General features: G+C 41.6%; 1 protein-coding gene across 2 annotated transcripts in view; it reads right to left on the bottom strand.

Moving 5' to 3' along the window:
- LOC121436398 (huntingtin-like) overlaps positions 1–18416 on the bottom strand; it is a 144467-nt gene extending 126051 nt beyond the window's left edge. For both annotated transcript variants that reach the window (XM_041636237.1, XM_041636238.1), the window contains exons 1-2: positions 18088–18416; positions 5327–5410 (exon numbers count right to left, since the gene is read on the bottom strand). In XM_041636237.1, coding sequence (XP_041492171.1) covers positions 5327–5410; positions 18088–18284 — 281 coding nt within the window. In that variant the 5' untranslated portion in view covers positions 18285–18416. The remainder of the gene's footprint in view (positions 1–5326; positions 5411–18087) is intronic.

Here is an 18416-nt window from a genome sequence, read left to right as displayed (position 1 = left end):
CTTCTCTAAGCAGAAAGTTCTAGCACATGTCTTTAATCCCAGCACCAGGGAAGCAGAGGTAAGGGGATCTCTGTGAGTTCTAGGCCAGCTAGAGCTACACAATGAGACTCTGTCTCAAAAGGAATAGAAAAGCATCCATAAACCTAAGAGAAAGAAAAAGGTATCAGTAATGCTTAATATAGAGAGAGCAAAGAGTAAGACACGGCACTCAGCAATACTGTAAGACCTTATTAGTAAGGAATATAGTAATAAAGTAGGAGCTAAGGAGAAAAGTTTGATGCTAGAGACTTTTCCTCAGACATAGGCCTTAGCAGTGCCAAAAACAGAAAGCAAATGACAGCTACAAGAGTGAATTCAGGTTTCCTTCTAGTAACATTGAAGTAAAAAGAAACAGGTAAGGTTAATTATTTAACAAACATATCCAAAATATCATTTCAAAATGTGGTCAGAAGGTAACTTGACAGCAGACCTGATGACCTGACTTCAATATTCACAATCTTCATCACAAAAAGAACCAATCCCTGAAATTTGGTCTCTGACCTCCACACAAGTGCTGTGTTACATGCATACACACACAACACACACAAAATTAACCAATCGATGTAATAAATAAATAATAAAGAAATGAAGGACTGTGTTGTGGAGCAAGCTCTTTAAGAGTCAGGAAATTCTGAAGGAAGGCTTGTTAAGACTCAGGAAGTGGCTGGGTATAGTGGCACGTGCCTTTAATTCCAGCATTCAGGAGACAGAAGTAGAAGGTCTACATAGCAAGTTGAAGAACTACCAGAACTACATAAAGAGTCCCTATCTCAAAAAAACAAACAAACAACTCCCAACAAAAAGACCCAGGAAATAAGCAACTCACACATCTCAGGAAGACCCTGAAACTTACCAGATTCATAATGACCCTCTCCCAGTGTCCTGGCTAATTTTATGTAAGCTTGACACAAGCTAGAATCATTTGGGAAGAGGGACTTCAATTGGAAAAATGCCCCCACCAGTTTAGCCTATTGCACATTTTGATTAATGTTCATGTGGGAGGGCCTAGGGTTTTTTTTGTTTTTTTTGTAAAACTGGGTTTTCAAGACAGGGATTCTTTGTGTAGCTCTGGCTGCTGTAGTGAAACTCACTTTGTAGACCAGACTGGCCTCAAACTCACAAAGATCAGCCTGCCTCTGCCTCCTGAGGGCTAGGATTAAAAGTGTGCACTACCAGCACCCAGATTAGGAGGGCCTAGTTTGTTGTGGGTGGTGCCACCCCTGGACTGGTGGTCCTGGGTGCTGTAAGAACGCAAGCAAAACTCCTCCATGGCTTCTGTATCAGTTCCTGCCCTTACTTCCCTCAGCAATGGACTGTGATTTGGAAGTATAAACTGAAATAAACCATTCCTTCTCCAAACTGCTTTCAGTCACAGTGTTTATCACAGCAATAGAAACCCTGAAAAAGATACCAGAGTTACAAAGAAATGAGGACTGTTGAGGGGAGAGACTCCTGAACCGTTGAGGTCTATTTTGTTCAGAAAGTTCCAGGCTTTCAGCTTTAGCGAGCTGTGAGTGTCACCCATGTCCAGGGTGGGCCTTTGGGGATGCACTGCCTTCTGAGTCATCCACACTCCTGTAAGTTACCACTCACCTTTAGCACTGTAAGTAACTCTTGTACACTTGCTGATTTACCAAGCTGGGTTTGGGTGGTATCAGTACTTTGATCTGTTAGTGCTTCCCTATGGATTGAGTAAACATATATCCACATCTCCCCTAGAATAGTATCACAGAATAGGTTGCTACATGCATGATTACATCTATAATCCCAGCACTTAAAGAGGCAGAAGCAAAAAGATCACCACCAGTTCTAGATAAGTACATAGTGAGGTCTTATTTAAAAGGGAGAGAGGGGGCAAAGGGAATGGGGTAGAAGGGAAGGGAGGGAGGAAAAGAGGGAGAACAGAAGTCTCTTACATTTGCCAGCACAGATGCTATTTCCACTTCTCTTCAATCCTTTGTGTAGATCAGATTTTTCTATCTGCCTGAAACACTTTCTTTAAAATGTCTTAAACTCATTGCTTATCAGACACAAGATATTCCTGTGGTATGTCTCAAAACCTATTTCACCTTTTCATTTGACAGACATTTTTACTGGAAAAAGTAGGCCTTACAGATTGCACTTCCCTAGATTCTGGCAGGCATTCCCTATAAGAAGTCAGCTGCTGCCTTACTTTAGTTCAGACTCAGTCTTTCTCCTGTCTTGTTTCTACTTTCCAACCTTTTGTTTCTTGAACATATAAAATAGTTACACTGTTTTAATGTTTCTGTGAGCTAACCTAGTTTAATTTCTGGGTCAATGATGACTAATTGTTCTTGTTACAAATTGTAACTTCCTACACTTTTTTGCATTTCTGGTTGATTTTTGGTGTGGTCAGATTTTGGTTTTAAGCCAGGACGACCCATGTGTCTTACCTCTGACAAAAACTCTCCGGAGTTTGTTTGCCAACTTGCAAGGTGACAATGTCCTATTTTGTTTTCATCATTGTTCCAGCTGCTATAGCAAAATCCCACAGACTAGATGGCTGAAAGCACAGCACATGTCTCCCAGTGCTGGGAACTGGAGTCTAGGCTGGGGCACAAGTAGAGGACTGGGAGAAGAGGGCACAGGGGTGCCATACCTTACCTTCTAAACATCTACTATCTAGCTTCCTTGTAGCAAGTCAGAAAATGTCTGCAAGCTACCCTAGCTAACTAAAAACTACTGAACCTAAAGAGGAAGGTCAGACCAATCTCATTATTAGTCACTCAATCACCTCCCACAATCCGAGTGCTGGGATTAAAGGCGTGCACCACCACCGCCCGGCTCCTTTCTTTGTTTTTTTGAGACAGGGTTTCTCCATGTAACAGTCCTGGCTGTCCTGGACCTTGATTTGTAGACCAGGTCTGTGATTGGTATTTGAAGAGCAGTTTATGAGACAAAGTGGTTTAACTTTGTAGGATGTGGCATTAACCCCAAGAAGACAGAGTAAGCACTGAATTCACTTGCTAAAATGTATAGTTGGTCTCAGTTACAGACGGGGGATTAAGCCTTCAACACAGAGACTGGGATGGAAGCCGAGGCATTCAGTCCACAACTAATAAAGATGAACTTTTAGGCTGGGCAGTGATGGCACACACTAATCCCAGCACTTGGGAGACACAGGTAGGTGGATCTCAGTAAGTTTGAGGCCAGCCTGGTCTACAAATAAAGGTCCAGGACAGCCAGGACTGTTACATGGAGAAACCCTGTTTCAAAAAAACAAAGAAAGGAGCCGGGCGGTGGTGGTGCACGCCTTTAATCCCAGCACTCGGGAGGCAGAGGCAGGCGGATCTCTGTGAGTTCGAGACCAGCCTGGTCTACAAGAGCTAGTTCCAGGACAGGCTCCAAACCACAGAGAAACCTGTCTCGAAAAACCAAAGGAAAAAAAAAACAAAGAAACAAAGAAAAAACAAACAAAAAGATAAAATTTTAACATAGGAAACCCAAAATAAGTACGGAGTCCAACCTAATTCCTTTCTTTCTTTCTTTTTTTTGAAAAGAGTTGATGATTTTATAAAGTCTAAGCTAGCCTCTAATTCATGAACCTCTTGTCTCTAAGTAGCCAAGTCAAATTTCTTTCTTGAAATACTTGTCTTTTTTTAAAAAATCTATTTGCTTATTAGGATAACGGTCTTTTCTATAATGATTTACAAGATAAACCATTAAGCCTCATTTATACATTGTCAATACCTTCCCCAAGTTGAATGTATTTATTATTTAAGGTGGATTTTAATATTTAAGCTATATACTAAAGCCAGGTGTCCTTGCTAGTTTTCTGTCAACTTGACATAAGCTAAAGTCATCTAAGAGGAGGGAACCTCAATTGAGAAAAAGCCTCCATAAAATGGGGCTACAAGCAAAGAAGTCTGTAGGGCATTTTCTTAATTAGTGATTGATGTTGGAGGGTCTAGCCCATTGTTGTTAGAAAGAAACACCCCTGGTCTTGGGACTGTGGCGTCTATAAAAAAGCAGGCTGATCGAGCCATGAGGAACAAACAAGCCAGTAAGCAGCACCTTCCATGGCCTCTGCATCAGCTCCTGCCTCCAGGTTCCTGTCCTGACTTCCATCACTGATAGACTGACTGTTAAATGGACACATAAATGAAAGCTGCTTTTGGTCATGGTGTTTCATCATAAGAATCTACTCTGAGACATCAGGTCCATAATCTGAGCACCCAGGTTGAAGCAGGAAGATCAGGAATTCAAGGTCATCCTTTGCCATATAGTGAGTTTGAGACCATCCTGGGCACTTGCTGCTCTTGCAGAGGACCTAGATTTGGTTCCCAACACCCACACAGCAACTTACTTTAACTCCAGTTTCAGAGACTCAAGGGCCCTCTTATGGTCTCTGTGGGTTCAACACTTACACACATAAAATAAAAATAAACAAATCCTAAAAGAGTACAAATCAAACACCAACATCCCATTCAACTATCATATGGCTAAAATTCTCATATTAAGATGCCAAAAAGAAAACATTACCTATGACAGAGCCCCATACCCTTATAACACAGCTAGATGTGGTGAAAGCATCCTTATTTTAAATAGATTTTTCTTGATGCTGGGTTTTGCTATTTCAAAGGCTAATCACAAATTCAAGGTCCTCCTGTCTCAGCCTGCCAAATACCAGGATTACAGGTCTGCACCACACCACACTTAGACTAGATGAACTTTTTAAAGATGGCTAGGGGTACAAAGGATATGTTTACTCCATTAAGAGTGAAAATACACAGTTGTTATGTTTGTTGTTGTTGTTGTTTTGGTTTTCGAAGACAGGGTTTCTCTGTGTAGCCCTGGCTGTCTTAGAACTCATTATACAGAATAGATTTTTCTGGAACTCATAGAGATCCACCTGCCTCTGCCTCTGCCTCCTGTGTGCTGGGATTAAAGACCTATGCCACCACCATCCAGCAATCAGTTTGTATTTCTATAGAAAGTTTCTAATACAATTATCTGAGAGACAACTTAAAAAAAAAAGAAGAGGAAGAAAGGAAGGAAAAAAGAAAGAAAGAAAGAAAGAAAGAAAGAAAGAAAGAAAGAAGAGGCTAGAAAGATGGCTCTGTGGTTAAGAGCACTGGCTGTTCTTCCAGAAGTCCTGAGTTCAATTCTCAGCAACTACAAGGTGGTATACAACCATTTATAATAGGATCTGATGCCCTCTTCTGTCATGCAGGCATGTAAATAGAGCGCACACACTCACACACACACACACACACACACACACACACATATATATATATAAATAAATTTCTTTTAAAAGAATTACCTGAGAGACTGTGCCACAATATTTTCACATATTGTTAGACAATGACTCACACGGTCCTTCTTGGTGGCTGAGAGTTCCTTCTTTCTAAAAATCAAAAGGAAAAGAAATGAGCATATGCTGAAGTGACTACGTCATTTGTTTCTATATTTCATCCATTCCTAAGTAGTTCTTGGCTATTACTAGTGAATCACTAACTCCACACTGGGAACAGGGTAGCATGAGGATAGAGAGGGGTGATGAGAGATGAGCTTCCCCAAGTGCTTCCTAATGCACCACTCACACACAAAAATCAGAAGCGTCAAAAAAGTATTACCTTCCCCTTACAGAGAGAAGGAGAAAATAAAGTGCCAACAGTCAGGCAGGGAGGAAAACCGGCAAGAGAGACCCTATGAAAGGTAAAGTCAAAGATAAAGAAGACTGTGCAGGGGTTCCCAGCACAGAAAGATTCAGAGCCTGAATGTTAAGTCCATAAAGAATCTGTCAGTTCTGGAGTCAGTGAGTGTGTCTCTTTCATTTCTTTCCTGAAAGGGTATTTTCTTGACAAATTATGCTAGGGACTACTGATCACCCACCAAAATTTCATAGCTTGATCTTAGCTTTGACTTGCCAAAAATCACACATGTAGAAAGTAAGAGCCAGAACTGGTTATCTGACTTCAAATATGATCTATGTCTCACCAATCCACGTTCAGTTCACATTTCCCCTATTTAATGACACTGAAACAAGAATGCATATTACAACCAATGGCATATTACAGATTAATTAGTAACTTCTTTTCTTTCTTGGCAGTAAGAGTATGGAGACATGGATTACAATGAATAAGATACTCCGTGGGACACAAAATATGATACTATCCTACATCAATAATATAATAAATAAAATAAAATCTATAAATCTTGATCATGGTAACCACAGGGATTTATAGATTAGTCAAATTTCATAAAACTGTATACTGAGCTGGGCGGTGGTGGCGCATGCCTTAATCCTAGCACTCGGGAGGCAGAGGCAGGCGGATCTCTGTGAGTTCGAGGCCAGCCTGGTCTACAACAAGAGGTAGTTCCAGGACAGGAACGGAGAAACCCTGTCTCGAAAAATCAAAAAAAAAAAAACCTGTATACTGAAAACATGTATGAAACTGCCTCTGTTCTCAAAATTGGTATGGTTAACTGAATATGGTCAGTATACTATGTAGACCTCAGTGGCTAACTAGTCTATACACACACACACACACACACACACACACACACACACCAAAAGAAAAAAAAACTAGAAATAAGCCTTCTTTAAAAAAAAAAAAGCCAGGTGGTGGCACATGCCTTTAACCCCAGCATTCAAGGAGCTGAGGCAGGCAGATCTCTGTGAGTTAAAGACCAGCTGATGTACAGAGTGAATTGCAGGACAGTCAGGGCTGTTACACTGAGAAACCCTGTCTTGAAAAACCAAAAACGACAAAACAAACACACAAACAAAAATAAAAACCTGTCAGAAGGAGTCAGACAGGGTAGCACAAGCCTTTAATTGAAGCAATCCAGAGGCAGGCGGATCTCTGAGTTCAAAGTCTGCCTGGCAAGTTCCAAGACAGCTAGGGCTACACAGAGAAACCCTGTTACAAAAACAAAAGTAAAAACACCTGTCAGTAAGCAAAAGATGAACAGCCTAGACAAAAGGCCAGACTAACGTGCTTCTTTCATACCTATCCTATAGCTTCAGGTGTCCTCAAAGTTAGCAAAATCAAAGTAGAGTAGAGAGGAAAGATTTAAAACATAGGGTAAACTGAAAACAAATCAGAAGATCACTAGTTTTGGGGGCAGTTTAATTATAATAAAATGAAAAAAACCTTGCTAACAAACAATTTGCACTTAATTGCTAAAGCAGCCCTCAAGCTTCTATAAGTACACACAACAACACAAGCTATTAAAATTGGAAATGGAAGCATCTTTGGTCCCTATACGACTTTCAGAAGCACAGGCTCTCCACACCTCTCATCCTCATAAGAGGATCACTGTAGCAATGCTAGAATTGAAACCTTGCAAACATCCTTCACCAGTAAAAGACAAACAAAATGTGATAGCCAAACAATGGAAACTACTTAGCTAGAAAAAGGAAGCAACTACTGATAGGAAACAAATCATAGTGCAAATTATAATGTATTCCTCACCAGCATTCACCAGTAGGGAACACTGGCCCTTTAAAGTTTAGTTTAAAAGAGATGGAAGAAATAGAAATGGTAAAGCTTGTAGTGTTTGGGGCATACATCTTCTAACGGAGTTCTAGAGTGCCCCCACAATCCCGCTTTCTTCTTCCAACTGAGTTCTATAGAGTGCCCCCACAATCCCGCTTTCTTCTTCCAACTGAGTTCTAGAGTGCCCCCACAATCCTACTTTCTTCTTCCAACTGAATTCTATAGAGTGCCCCCCACAATCCCGCTTTCTTCTTCCAACTGAGTTCTATAGAGTGCCCCCACAATCCCGCTTTCTTCTTCCAACGGAGTTCTAGAGTGCCCCCACAATCCTACTTTCTTCTTCCAACTGAATTCTATAGAGTGCCCCCCACAATCCCGCTTTCTTCTTCCAACTGAGTTCTATAGAGTGCCCCCCACAATCCCGCTTTCTTCTTCCAACTGAGTTCTAGAATGTCCCCCATCATCCCGCTTTCTTCTTCCAACGGAGTTCTAGAGTGCCCCCACAATCCCGCTTTCTTCTTCCAACTGAGTTCTATAGAGTGCCCCCACAATCCCGCTTTCTTCTTCCAACTGAGTTCTATAGAGTGCCCCCACAATCCTGCTTTCTTCTTCCAACTGAGTTCTATAGAGTGCCCCCCACAAACCTGCTTTCTTCCTTCCTCTCTCCCAGTTGTCCTGAACCTCACTCTGTATCCCCTTCTAGATGAGAAGTTAAGATTCTTCTGCCTCACCTCCAGCTCACAAAACCTAGCCTAGGTCCCTGTCTGAAAAAAGTTCTTTTCTATCTCATTTTGTCCAATAAGAAAACCAAATGTTTAAAAAAAACAAACAAAAGACAACTTGTAGCTATTTCATTCCCCATGGAATTAGGTGGATTTTTAAAGATAAGTCAAACTGATTTGTTTTACATGAAAAGTAAAATGAATAGAAGGGGGGCTGGAGAGATGGCTCAGAGGTTAAGAGCATTGTCTGCTCTTCCAAAGGTCCTGAGTTCAATTCCCAGCAACCATATGGTGGCTCACAACCATCTGTAATGGGGTCTGGTGCCCTCTTCTGGCCTGCAGGCATACACACAGACAGAATATTGTATATATAATAAATAAATATTTAAAAAAAAATGAATAGAAGGAACTACATAGCTCAGGGCAAGAACTGTATCAATAGGGTAAAAACAATCTGGCTCTCTTCAATCACTTGAAACTACATCATCAAAATGAAAACAAGCTTCAGCCAGTTTCTTCTAACATTGCAACAAAGCAATCTTCAGAGGCTCACAATGATGGAGGCATGTTAAATCCTGGCTTAGATAATCATAAAATTATCTAAGAACTCATTTCTCCTCACCAGTATCTCACACACACACACACACACAGAGCTGGTGGCAAGACTGAGGTCTACAGCCTGTACCACCACTGGGAAGCACAGCAAACTAGGGTAGGAAGTCATAGTTTCTGTCTGATTTCTCATCAGCTGCTCTCTGACTTTTGCCAAGTCCTATTACACAAGTATTGTTTCACACTTAATTTTTTTTTTAAGACAGGGTCTCTCTGTAATGGCCCTGGCTATTCTGGAATTCACTCTATAGGTCAGGCTGGCCTCAAATTCACAGAGATCTGCCTGCCTCTGCCTCTCGAGTGCTAGGATTATGCCATACCCAGGCATGGTATATATCTTCAATCCTAGAATGCAGGAGTAGTAGAGGCAGGAAGATCACAACATGTTCAAGGACAGCATGGGTACAAAATAAAACTATGTCTTAAATAGATCAACAAATTAAAGGGAGGGAGGGAGGGAGGGAGGGAGGGAGGGAGGGAGGGAGGGAGGGGAGAGAGAGAGAGAGAGCGCGCCAAAAAAAGGTGGTAGTGCATCCCTTCAATCCCAGCACTCAGGAGGCAGAGACAGGCAGCTCTCTATGAGTTCAAGACCAGCAGCCTGGTCTACAGAGTGAGTTCCAGGACATTCAGAGTTGTTACACAGAGAAATTCTTCCATAAAAACCAAAATAATAATAATAATAATAATAATAATAGGGAGGAGATACACAAGAGCATCGAAGAAACTTGAGAAAGGAGCGACCACATTGGAAAGACAAACAAGAAGTCTATTTCATGCATACAAAAATTAACTTCTAATACACAGCCATCTTCAATGGGAAAGGCAAATCAATATGTCATTTATGCAACAGAATCAAGAAATGTCTCGTGACCTCGGGTTGATTAAAAATTCATCAAAAAAGAAATAAAAGCACTTACCATAATGGAAAAGTATGATAAATTGGACTTCATCAAAATGAGGAATTGCTCATTAAAAAGCATCATTTTGTGAAGGAAAAGATAGGTCAAGGGGGGAGGAGGTATGCTCACAGCAGCACTTACCTGTAAATGCTTAATAACCCAAACATACAACTAAAATGAGAAAAGCATGGTATATTCATACAAAACAGACTAAGTAAATGGGTAAATATTAAGCCAATAACCCTAAACAAAAAGAGATGCAACACACGTTAAGTACGAGCAGGTAGCGCTGTATGATTCTATTCATGTGATAGTCAAAACTGAGTCACAGTGTAGTAAAATTCAGTGCTTAAGTTGGCCTACATTTTCTCAAGTTTAATTCCTATCACAACTACTGTCTCCAAAAAGTAAGAAAAACCCAATAAGGTTGTTTAAAGAAATACACCTCTTCGATGAAACTATACAGCAGGGCAGAAAGGTGCCAAAGATGAGGGAAGATCACTCAAGGAACAGAACTCAATTAAGGAAGGGTGCCACTAGAGCTATGTTCTGACTGACAATGGTGGCCAAGTTTTATACACTGTTTTACATGCACGTTTTAATACATTTTATGTGCATGCCACAGCACTCGTGGAGATCAGAGACAATTGTGGAGATTGGTCCTCTCCTCCCACCATGTGGGTCCCAAAGATTAGACTCAGAGTGCTGTTGGCTTGGAAGCAAGCATCTCTACTCACTATCTCACTGGCCCACAATTTGGTTTTGATGTGCTTTGGAGTTTTTGAGACAGGGAATCATTATGTAGCTCTGGCTGTCCTGGAACTCACCATGTAGACCAGGCTGGCCTCGAGCTCACAAAGATTCTCCTGTCTCTGCCTCCCAAGTGCAGGAATTAAATGTATAGGCCACCACACCTGGCCTACCCACGATTTTTTAATAAAAAGAGAATAAGGTTCTAAAGCATGAAACTGGTAAGTAGAAAAAGATTTAACTTGAAAAACAAAAGTAGAAAGTATGAAAGTGCTAAATGTTTAACAAAATATGTATTATAACTCTAACTACACTTTAATAAGAACTTCCTGAGAACTTGCCATGAGCCTGGAACTCTGGATTTAATGACTAAAAAACAAACAGTTCTCACTGACCCTGATAGCAAGGGCATAAAAGTTGGCTCCTTCTCTCATTTGAGGTGGAAGGCACCAGTGGCCGGGACTGACAAGCTCAGCCACCACCCAGGCCTACAGCAGGGCCTTGGGTTGGCCCACCCTAACATATCCACTCCATCTATGACCTACTCGAGCTCGTGAAGGGACTGGTCCTGTGGAATCCCACAGGATCTCCATGACTCAGGGTGGCCACAGGATAACCCAGAGGAGTTTTGGTGCAGATCCAGTGATGATGGTGTACCGGAAACCAGAGACCTTGAACCAGACCAATGACTCACTGCAATGAACATTTGCAAGTAAAGCTGATTGGACAAAAGGGTATTTTATGTGACACACCATTCCCAATGCCACCAGGACAAATGAAGAGGTAATGGAGAGACGGGATAGATGGAGAAGAGAAATTTTGGTTTTGTTTTGCTCTTGTTTGCTTGCTTGCTTTGTTGTTTTAATTTTCTTTTAGGGGGTGATACAGGGGTGAGGGGAGGATATGGAGGGACTGGGAAGTGAACAAAATTAGGCTGCATGATGTGAAATTCCCAAAGAATTAATAAAAAAAATTATGTTATTTAAAAAAAAAGACAGTTCTTACCCAGCTCCCTCTAGTGCAAGAGCCACACACAAAGAATCAACATATAAGTCATGCTAGCAAAATGAGAACAGGACAGGGGCTGCACATCACCTTCTCAGTACTCCTAAGAGAAAGGATCCATCAGCAGAGCCAAAAATCAAACCCAGGGCTGATAAAGGAAAGGTGGTAGCTAGTGTGTAAAACGAACACACAAACCAGGGTTTTATTTCAACATACAAATGCCATTTGACTAGGGAGTCAAGACCTACGACTTGCCCACCCCATGGTCTGTATCATAGAAAAGGACCACTATACCAGAGCCTTTCCTGCTAATGAGTTCATTGCAATAAAAGGTACTAGCATGTGTAATTCAAAAATCACCGTGTTCATAAACATGCACAATTACAATGTGTCAAGTAAAAATCTGTAATATACTTTAAAGAGCAACATCAAAAAGAGTTACAGAGGTGGCTGGTGGTAACAACTGAACACTGTTTTTACTATCATAGATTGTATATTTGAAATGGTTACATTTTATATGATGTTATTTTACCACAGGGGAGAAAATAAGAAAAAAAAAACCCTGAATCACCAAAAGTCTGACATTATAGAAAATGTCACATAAATAGAATCATAAAATAGGCATTAGGAACCAGCTTGCCCATAATCGCCGCTATTCATCTGAGCTGCTGCAGGTATCAATGCAGTTATATTCCTTCATGTTGCTAAGGAGCTTAACTACCTGTTGAGGACTTCTAAACTGACTTCTTTTGGGGCCACTACCCCTAAAGCTACTGATCACTTGCAAACAGGTGTTTGTGTGACTCTAAGTTTTAACTGATCCAGGATATTAATGCCCAATACTACAACCGTTGGGTTGTTTGGGTTGTATAATAATTGTGTGGTTATTTTACAGAATGTAAAGAAAGGGGGGGAGGGACCTTATAGAACTCACTACTTTGATAGCTAATTTAGAAGTGTGTGTGTGTGTGTGTGTGTGTGTGTGTTTTAAGGAGTTTCAACACAGGTATGTACATGAGTAGACAGTGTGTCCCCCAGAAAAAATGTATTATTAAATGAAAATTCCCAGTGCTAAGCATGGGATACCTTATTGTTCAGGGAGACACCAGAAGCACACACACACACAAACAACACAGGCTATTTCCAATGCTCTTGGATGCCCAATGTAACTAGATGGTAAGACCCTACTGTTGAAGATATAACACACTTTGGTTGCATACAGGACACAGAGAAATAAAGATAGAATCGACCTGAAAACTTCCCGTTGGCTGGCTAGTTTTCATAATGCCAGATTTTATGAAGGCCACCGGGGAAAAAAGGACATGAACGGTCTTACTAAGCACTGGCCCCTGAATGCTACAATATAGGCAATGGAGACAAAATGTGACTATTAGTGCAACCGTGGTATAAAGGATACAAGGATAACCAACTGCTTTCTAACTGGATTTAAAGCCTGCTCCACAAAAGGTAGAAATTTAGTACAAAGCCTAAGACTCAGAGGAAGGAGGTTACAGGCCCTAAAAGGGGGACCTTACCACTGTTGTTCTGTTAAACAGACAAGTTGTTAGACTGCCTTCTAAATATCTGTTTATACTCATAAACTAGTACTATCATCTGCGTTGGCCAAAGAAGCTTCTATCTGCAGAAGACTAAGTATACTAAGAAGTGACTACTGAATGTGTTGTCTAAATCAACCCCACCCACAAGGTTCAGGGAAGGGTGGGTGGAGAGAACAGAACATAAAAGCCAGATTTCAGGGAGTTCTATGAAGCGCTGTCTTTCAGACATGACATGGCTGTTGCTTTCATGACCTCACTGCAGTTATGGTCACCTATACAAGACCTACACAAGAGCTAGCCATGGTGGCACACACCTTTAAACCCAGCACTGGGAAAAAGAAGCAACTGGAGCTCTGTGAGTTTGAGGACATCCTGGTCTTCAGAGCTAGCTAGTTCCATGATAGCCAAGGCTACAAAGAGAAAGCCTGTCTCAAAAAACAACAACAAAAAATAAAAATATTCCCAGCCTGGTCTACAGAGCTAGTTCCAGGACAGGCTCCAAAGCCACAGAGAAACCCTGTCTCGAAAAAACCAAAAAAAAAAAAAATATTCTTTTAAAAAGTCAACAAATATTTCATAACTTGACTTGAAAATCATGTAAAATTTCAATTTTATGTACTCATTCTTATATATTATCTATGAGTACTTTTATTATGCTACAATGGCAGAGCTAACTAGCTGTGATGACATTATGTCCACAGAGCCTGAAATATTTACTATCTGGCCATGAAAGCTTGCCAATATTGATGGACTAAAGTAAGATTGATTATACAGAGTCAATCTCAGATGGCGTCTTTGTAGAAACTAACAGCATGATCCTATAATTCATACAGAAATGCAAGGGACCCAAAATAACTAAATCAATACTGAAAAAGACAGGTTGGGGGGCATACTTCATAATTTGAGATAATGATTCAAATCTGCAATCAAGACTATAGTACTGGCATAGAACAGACACACAGATCAATCACAGAAAAAGAAGTAAAAAAAAAATCTACACACAGAAAGGTAATTAATTTTTAACAAAGATGTCAACACAATTCAATGAAAAAAGAACATTTTCTTTAACCAAAGTGCTGGATTCCACATGCAAAAGAAAAGTGTCAAACCTCTACCTTAGCCACAAACTCAAAATGGGTCAGACTTGCATATCAGCGCTACGACTTGACAGTTCTTAGAAGACCAGGTGTAAATCTTTGTGATTTCAGATAATGCAGTGGCTTCTTAAATATCTAATATACTGTAACTAAAGACAAAAACAAACAAATTGGACTTCATCAAAATTTAAAACTTCTGTGCTCTGAAGAACACTAGGTAGTGGTGGTGCACGCCTTTAATCCCAGCACCTGGAAGGTAGAGGCAAGCAGATCTCTGTGTGTTTGAGGCCAGCTAGGTCTACAGAGTTGAGTTCCAGGACGGCTAGAACTGGACACAAAGAAGCCCTATCTCAAAAATAAATGAATGAATGAATGAATAGGAAAGTGAGTCAGGGAGCTAAGCTGGGTAGAGGTTCAATGGGTAACAGTACTGGCTTTACAAGCCTAAATCCTGAGTTTAAATCTTCGGCATGCAAGTAAAAATTGGGCATGGCTATGTATGCTTGTAATCTCTCTGTGGTGGGTAAGGACAGGCAGATCACCAGTGTTTTGGTCAGGCAGCTAAAAAGTAATTAGGAGCTTTACGTTCAGTCAAAGACATAGAGAGCAACAGAGGAGGAAGTCACTCAACATACTCTTTTGGCCTCTGCATATTCTACACAATATATACACTATACACCATTCAAAACACACATACACACAGGGGCATATCTAGAGTATACCAGTACTTGGGAAGTTGTGCCAAAAGGACCAAAGCAAGTTTTGAGAACTTGGGCTACAGAGTATACCAGACAAACTAGAGATACATAGCAAACTCCTGTCTCAAAAAATAAACAGAGAAATTGAAAAGACAATACATAGAAAAGGTTTGCAAATTATGTCTGATAAGGAAATAGTATCCAGAACACGAGAAATTCGTATGAATCAACAAGACACATAAACCAAAAAAGTGTGCAAGAATGAAGACTGGGACTTGGTGTCTGGGACCTGAACTTCCTGAACTTCCTAGACGTAGTTTGTCTTCTGATAAACTCTTGCCTTTGCCTGTTAAGATCCTGTAGCCAGGTTTTATATCTGGAGCTAACTGCAATAACTGATAACACCAGGGCTTCCCTCTTGCTCTTCCCCGACTACAGCTACTCTTTTCATCCAGCAAAAAATGGCATCCCTCAGGAAAGCTTTTTTGACAAGTTCTCCCTGCAGGAACACTCCTCTTCCACACACCCTCCTAGTAGATTCTTGACTCCAGATGTTCGTTCCAAAAAGGCCTTCAACTAGACATTACTTAAACATCCTGTCCAAACAACACTCTAAGGCCCTGACATCTACTAATCCCCTTCCCTACTTTACTGTACCTTATCACTTATTTTCTTGCTTATTGTCTGTGACCCTCCCTAGAATTTTAGCTTCATGAGGACATAACTTTGTTCCCTGCTAAAATCTACAGCTAGAATAATGCTAGACACACAGGTGACAACCAGCAAATACTGATAAGTGAATGGCTACAATCAGGAAAAATGAGATAGGAATCTGAAGAGTGCAAACGTAAAGGGTGAATGTCAACTGCTTAAGGTCTACCAGACCCACCACAGCCAGCCCGAGAGCTCCTGCATCCTATACACTGAGCAGAGAGAGAGCTCTGCTATTTCAACAGAAACCCACGCATGGCTGTGACACTAGTTCTCTGTAATACAATGAGAGCCATAAAAATAGAACAGATTCATTCTAAAATTGTTTTGGCTGGTCTTGATTTGGAAAAAGGACTTTTAACTGAAGCAAGTGGACAAAATGCCAAAATCGAAGCTTCCAAGCAGTGAGTTTGTTACTTATTACTAATGAACACCTGTTTTCCAACAGCAAAGTACACAGAAATATGAGATATATGCTTTTATTTAAAATAACTACAAGACTAATGCAGTTGATTTTGGGGAATGTTCCAGTTAGTTCTTGATGTACAGTGTAGTAATTAGGTTTTAAAACTTTTAAAAGCTTTTGTTCCAAACCACTTTTGTCTGTTAATAATTTAAAAATCTGTCCTAACATATGCCCAGATTTTATCTGGAAGGACACATGAGGAGAAACAGTGTTTGCTCCTAGGGACAGAGTTAGGTAGTCAGGAGAATGGGGACGGGGATGTTTTCATTATTTAACCTTTCCTAACTTTGGAACTGTACCATGTTAATGAATTACTTATGCGAAACCAGACTGAATTTGTGTTTAAAGCACGCAGAGTAATCACCCCACCCTACCCCCACACTTGTTTACAGAAAATATGGGAAATATGTGAACTTCCACAATTCCTAACACCCATAGAGACAGAGTCACGGTAAGAATCTAATAATTAGAAATTACTTATACAGTCAGGCGTGGTGGCAAATGCCTTTAATCCCAGCACTGAGGAGTCAGAGGCAGAAGGATAGATCTCTATGAGTTCCAGGCCAGCCAAAGTTACATAGTGAAACTCTGTCTCAAAAGCAAAAACAATAGAAATTACTTATCTACACATAAGTATTTTTCTACTCAAACATACTTTCACATTATAGAAGAAAAATTTATTCTTATATTTTATTCTATCAAATAAGCCAACATTTCTCCCCAAATCTTCATTTTTTTTTTAAATTAGACTCTCAGGACAGGAAAAGGATCTCTATCAGAAACACAAAAACAAGAAAAAATTACTAAATATATGCTGGGAATAAAGCTCAGTGGTAAAGCACTTGCCTAGCATGTGTGAAGCTTTAAGTTAAATTCCCAGCACCAGAACAATTTTTTCCCCTAAATGAGTATAAATAATGAGATTCTTTTGTAGGTTGTTTCCTGAAAGTTCTCCTTATTAATTGTACAAATCCACATTAGAAATAAAATGCCCAGAGTTGAAAGGCCTGAACTGCAAGAAAGCACAGGGCTGAACACTCAGCATGGACTTCCAGGAAATGTGGAGCTTTTTTTTTTAAGACTATTGTTATTCATGGTCTCTCTTCTGTTTCAAATATTCTCTCCAGTCACCCGCAACAAGACTTCAGCAAAGAATTAAACAGGAATTTTTACCGAAGTACCTGATATATTCAGAGTCGAGGAGTGACCCATGCTCTAAATCAAGCCCGACCATAACACCGGTAAAATTCATTCCCTGGTGGAAATTGCACAACACCAACATGTCCATTTTATTTCCAGCAGGAAACAGGCAACAAACATCAGTTGACTTTTTCAAATATATATGTGCATGCATACATACAATTTTTATTAATAATCACACCTAAGTAACTCACCACGTACTCGACAACCACAACTCATCCATCCAATTACCTGCAGACCAACAGGAGAGTACAGAAGCAGACCTTTGCGGTGATGCTTAAAACCTTGTTACTACACTGCAACACCAACTAAACGAAACGCCAGGAGTATACGAAGCGCCTCAAGTCACAGGCTGCTTCAAGTGTCACTTGGAAAAAGAATATCCCATTGGATGGGTTCACACTCCCCCGCCCTCAGCACTCCCGCCGAGACCTCCTAAAAGCATTATGTCATCCACTAACCGCACATCTCTCACGCTATCCTGCGCTCCCAGCTCCGAGGCCTAAGGAGGCAACCCGGAGAGGTCTCGCCCTCTCCAAGTTCTCCTGGAGTCAAGTGTGCCACAGCCCCAGTTTCTCCCCGAAGACAGAAACAAGTTCGCTCCCTAACTTCACAAGCTGGGAAGGGCGAAAGCACTGGGGCCGAGACGCCCCTCGGCGTGTCCCCCGCAGGCCTGACCGGGCTCTGCCTCCTCTGAGGAAGGCCAAAGACCCCACGAGTCGAGGGCCCGGGCCGGACAGAAGGCCCGGCCTCCGGGAGGCACCGCGACCCTCTCTCTGGACAGGTGCTTGCGTCGGCCGTCTCCGGCACGCAGGCCAGGGAAGCGGGCCCCGGGAGGGAGCTGCGGCGCCCGGACTCACGGTCGGTGCAGCGGCTCCTCGGCCGGACCCGGCAGCGGCGGTGGCGGCGGTGCATGCGGTGGCGGCTGCCCCTGAGGAGGCGGCTGAGGGGGCTGAGGCGGCGGCGGTGGTGGCGGCGGCTGCTGCTGCTGCTGTTGCTGCTGTTGGAACGACTTGAGCGACTCGAAAGCCTTCATCAGCTTTTCAAGGGTTGCCATGACGGCCTCCTGCCCGGCGGGACAGGCCCCGAAGGCTTGGCGCCTACTCGCACTCCGCAGAGCCACTTAGCAGCGGGGAAATGAATGGGGCACTGCGCGGCGGGCAATAGCGGAACCAAAGCGCCCAGCCAT

This window comes from Microtus oregoni, unplaced genomic scaffold, assembly GCF_018167655.1.
Source record: "Microtus oregoni isolate MIOR12 unplaced genomic scaffold, Mior012 000049F_ref0000343, whole genome shotgun sequence".
Taxonomy (NCBI): domain Eukaryota; kingdom Metazoa; phylum Chordata; class Mammalia; order Rodentia; family Cricetidae; genus Microtus; species Microtus oregoni.
This window is presented reverse-complemented; position numbering and strand designations above follow the sequence as displayed.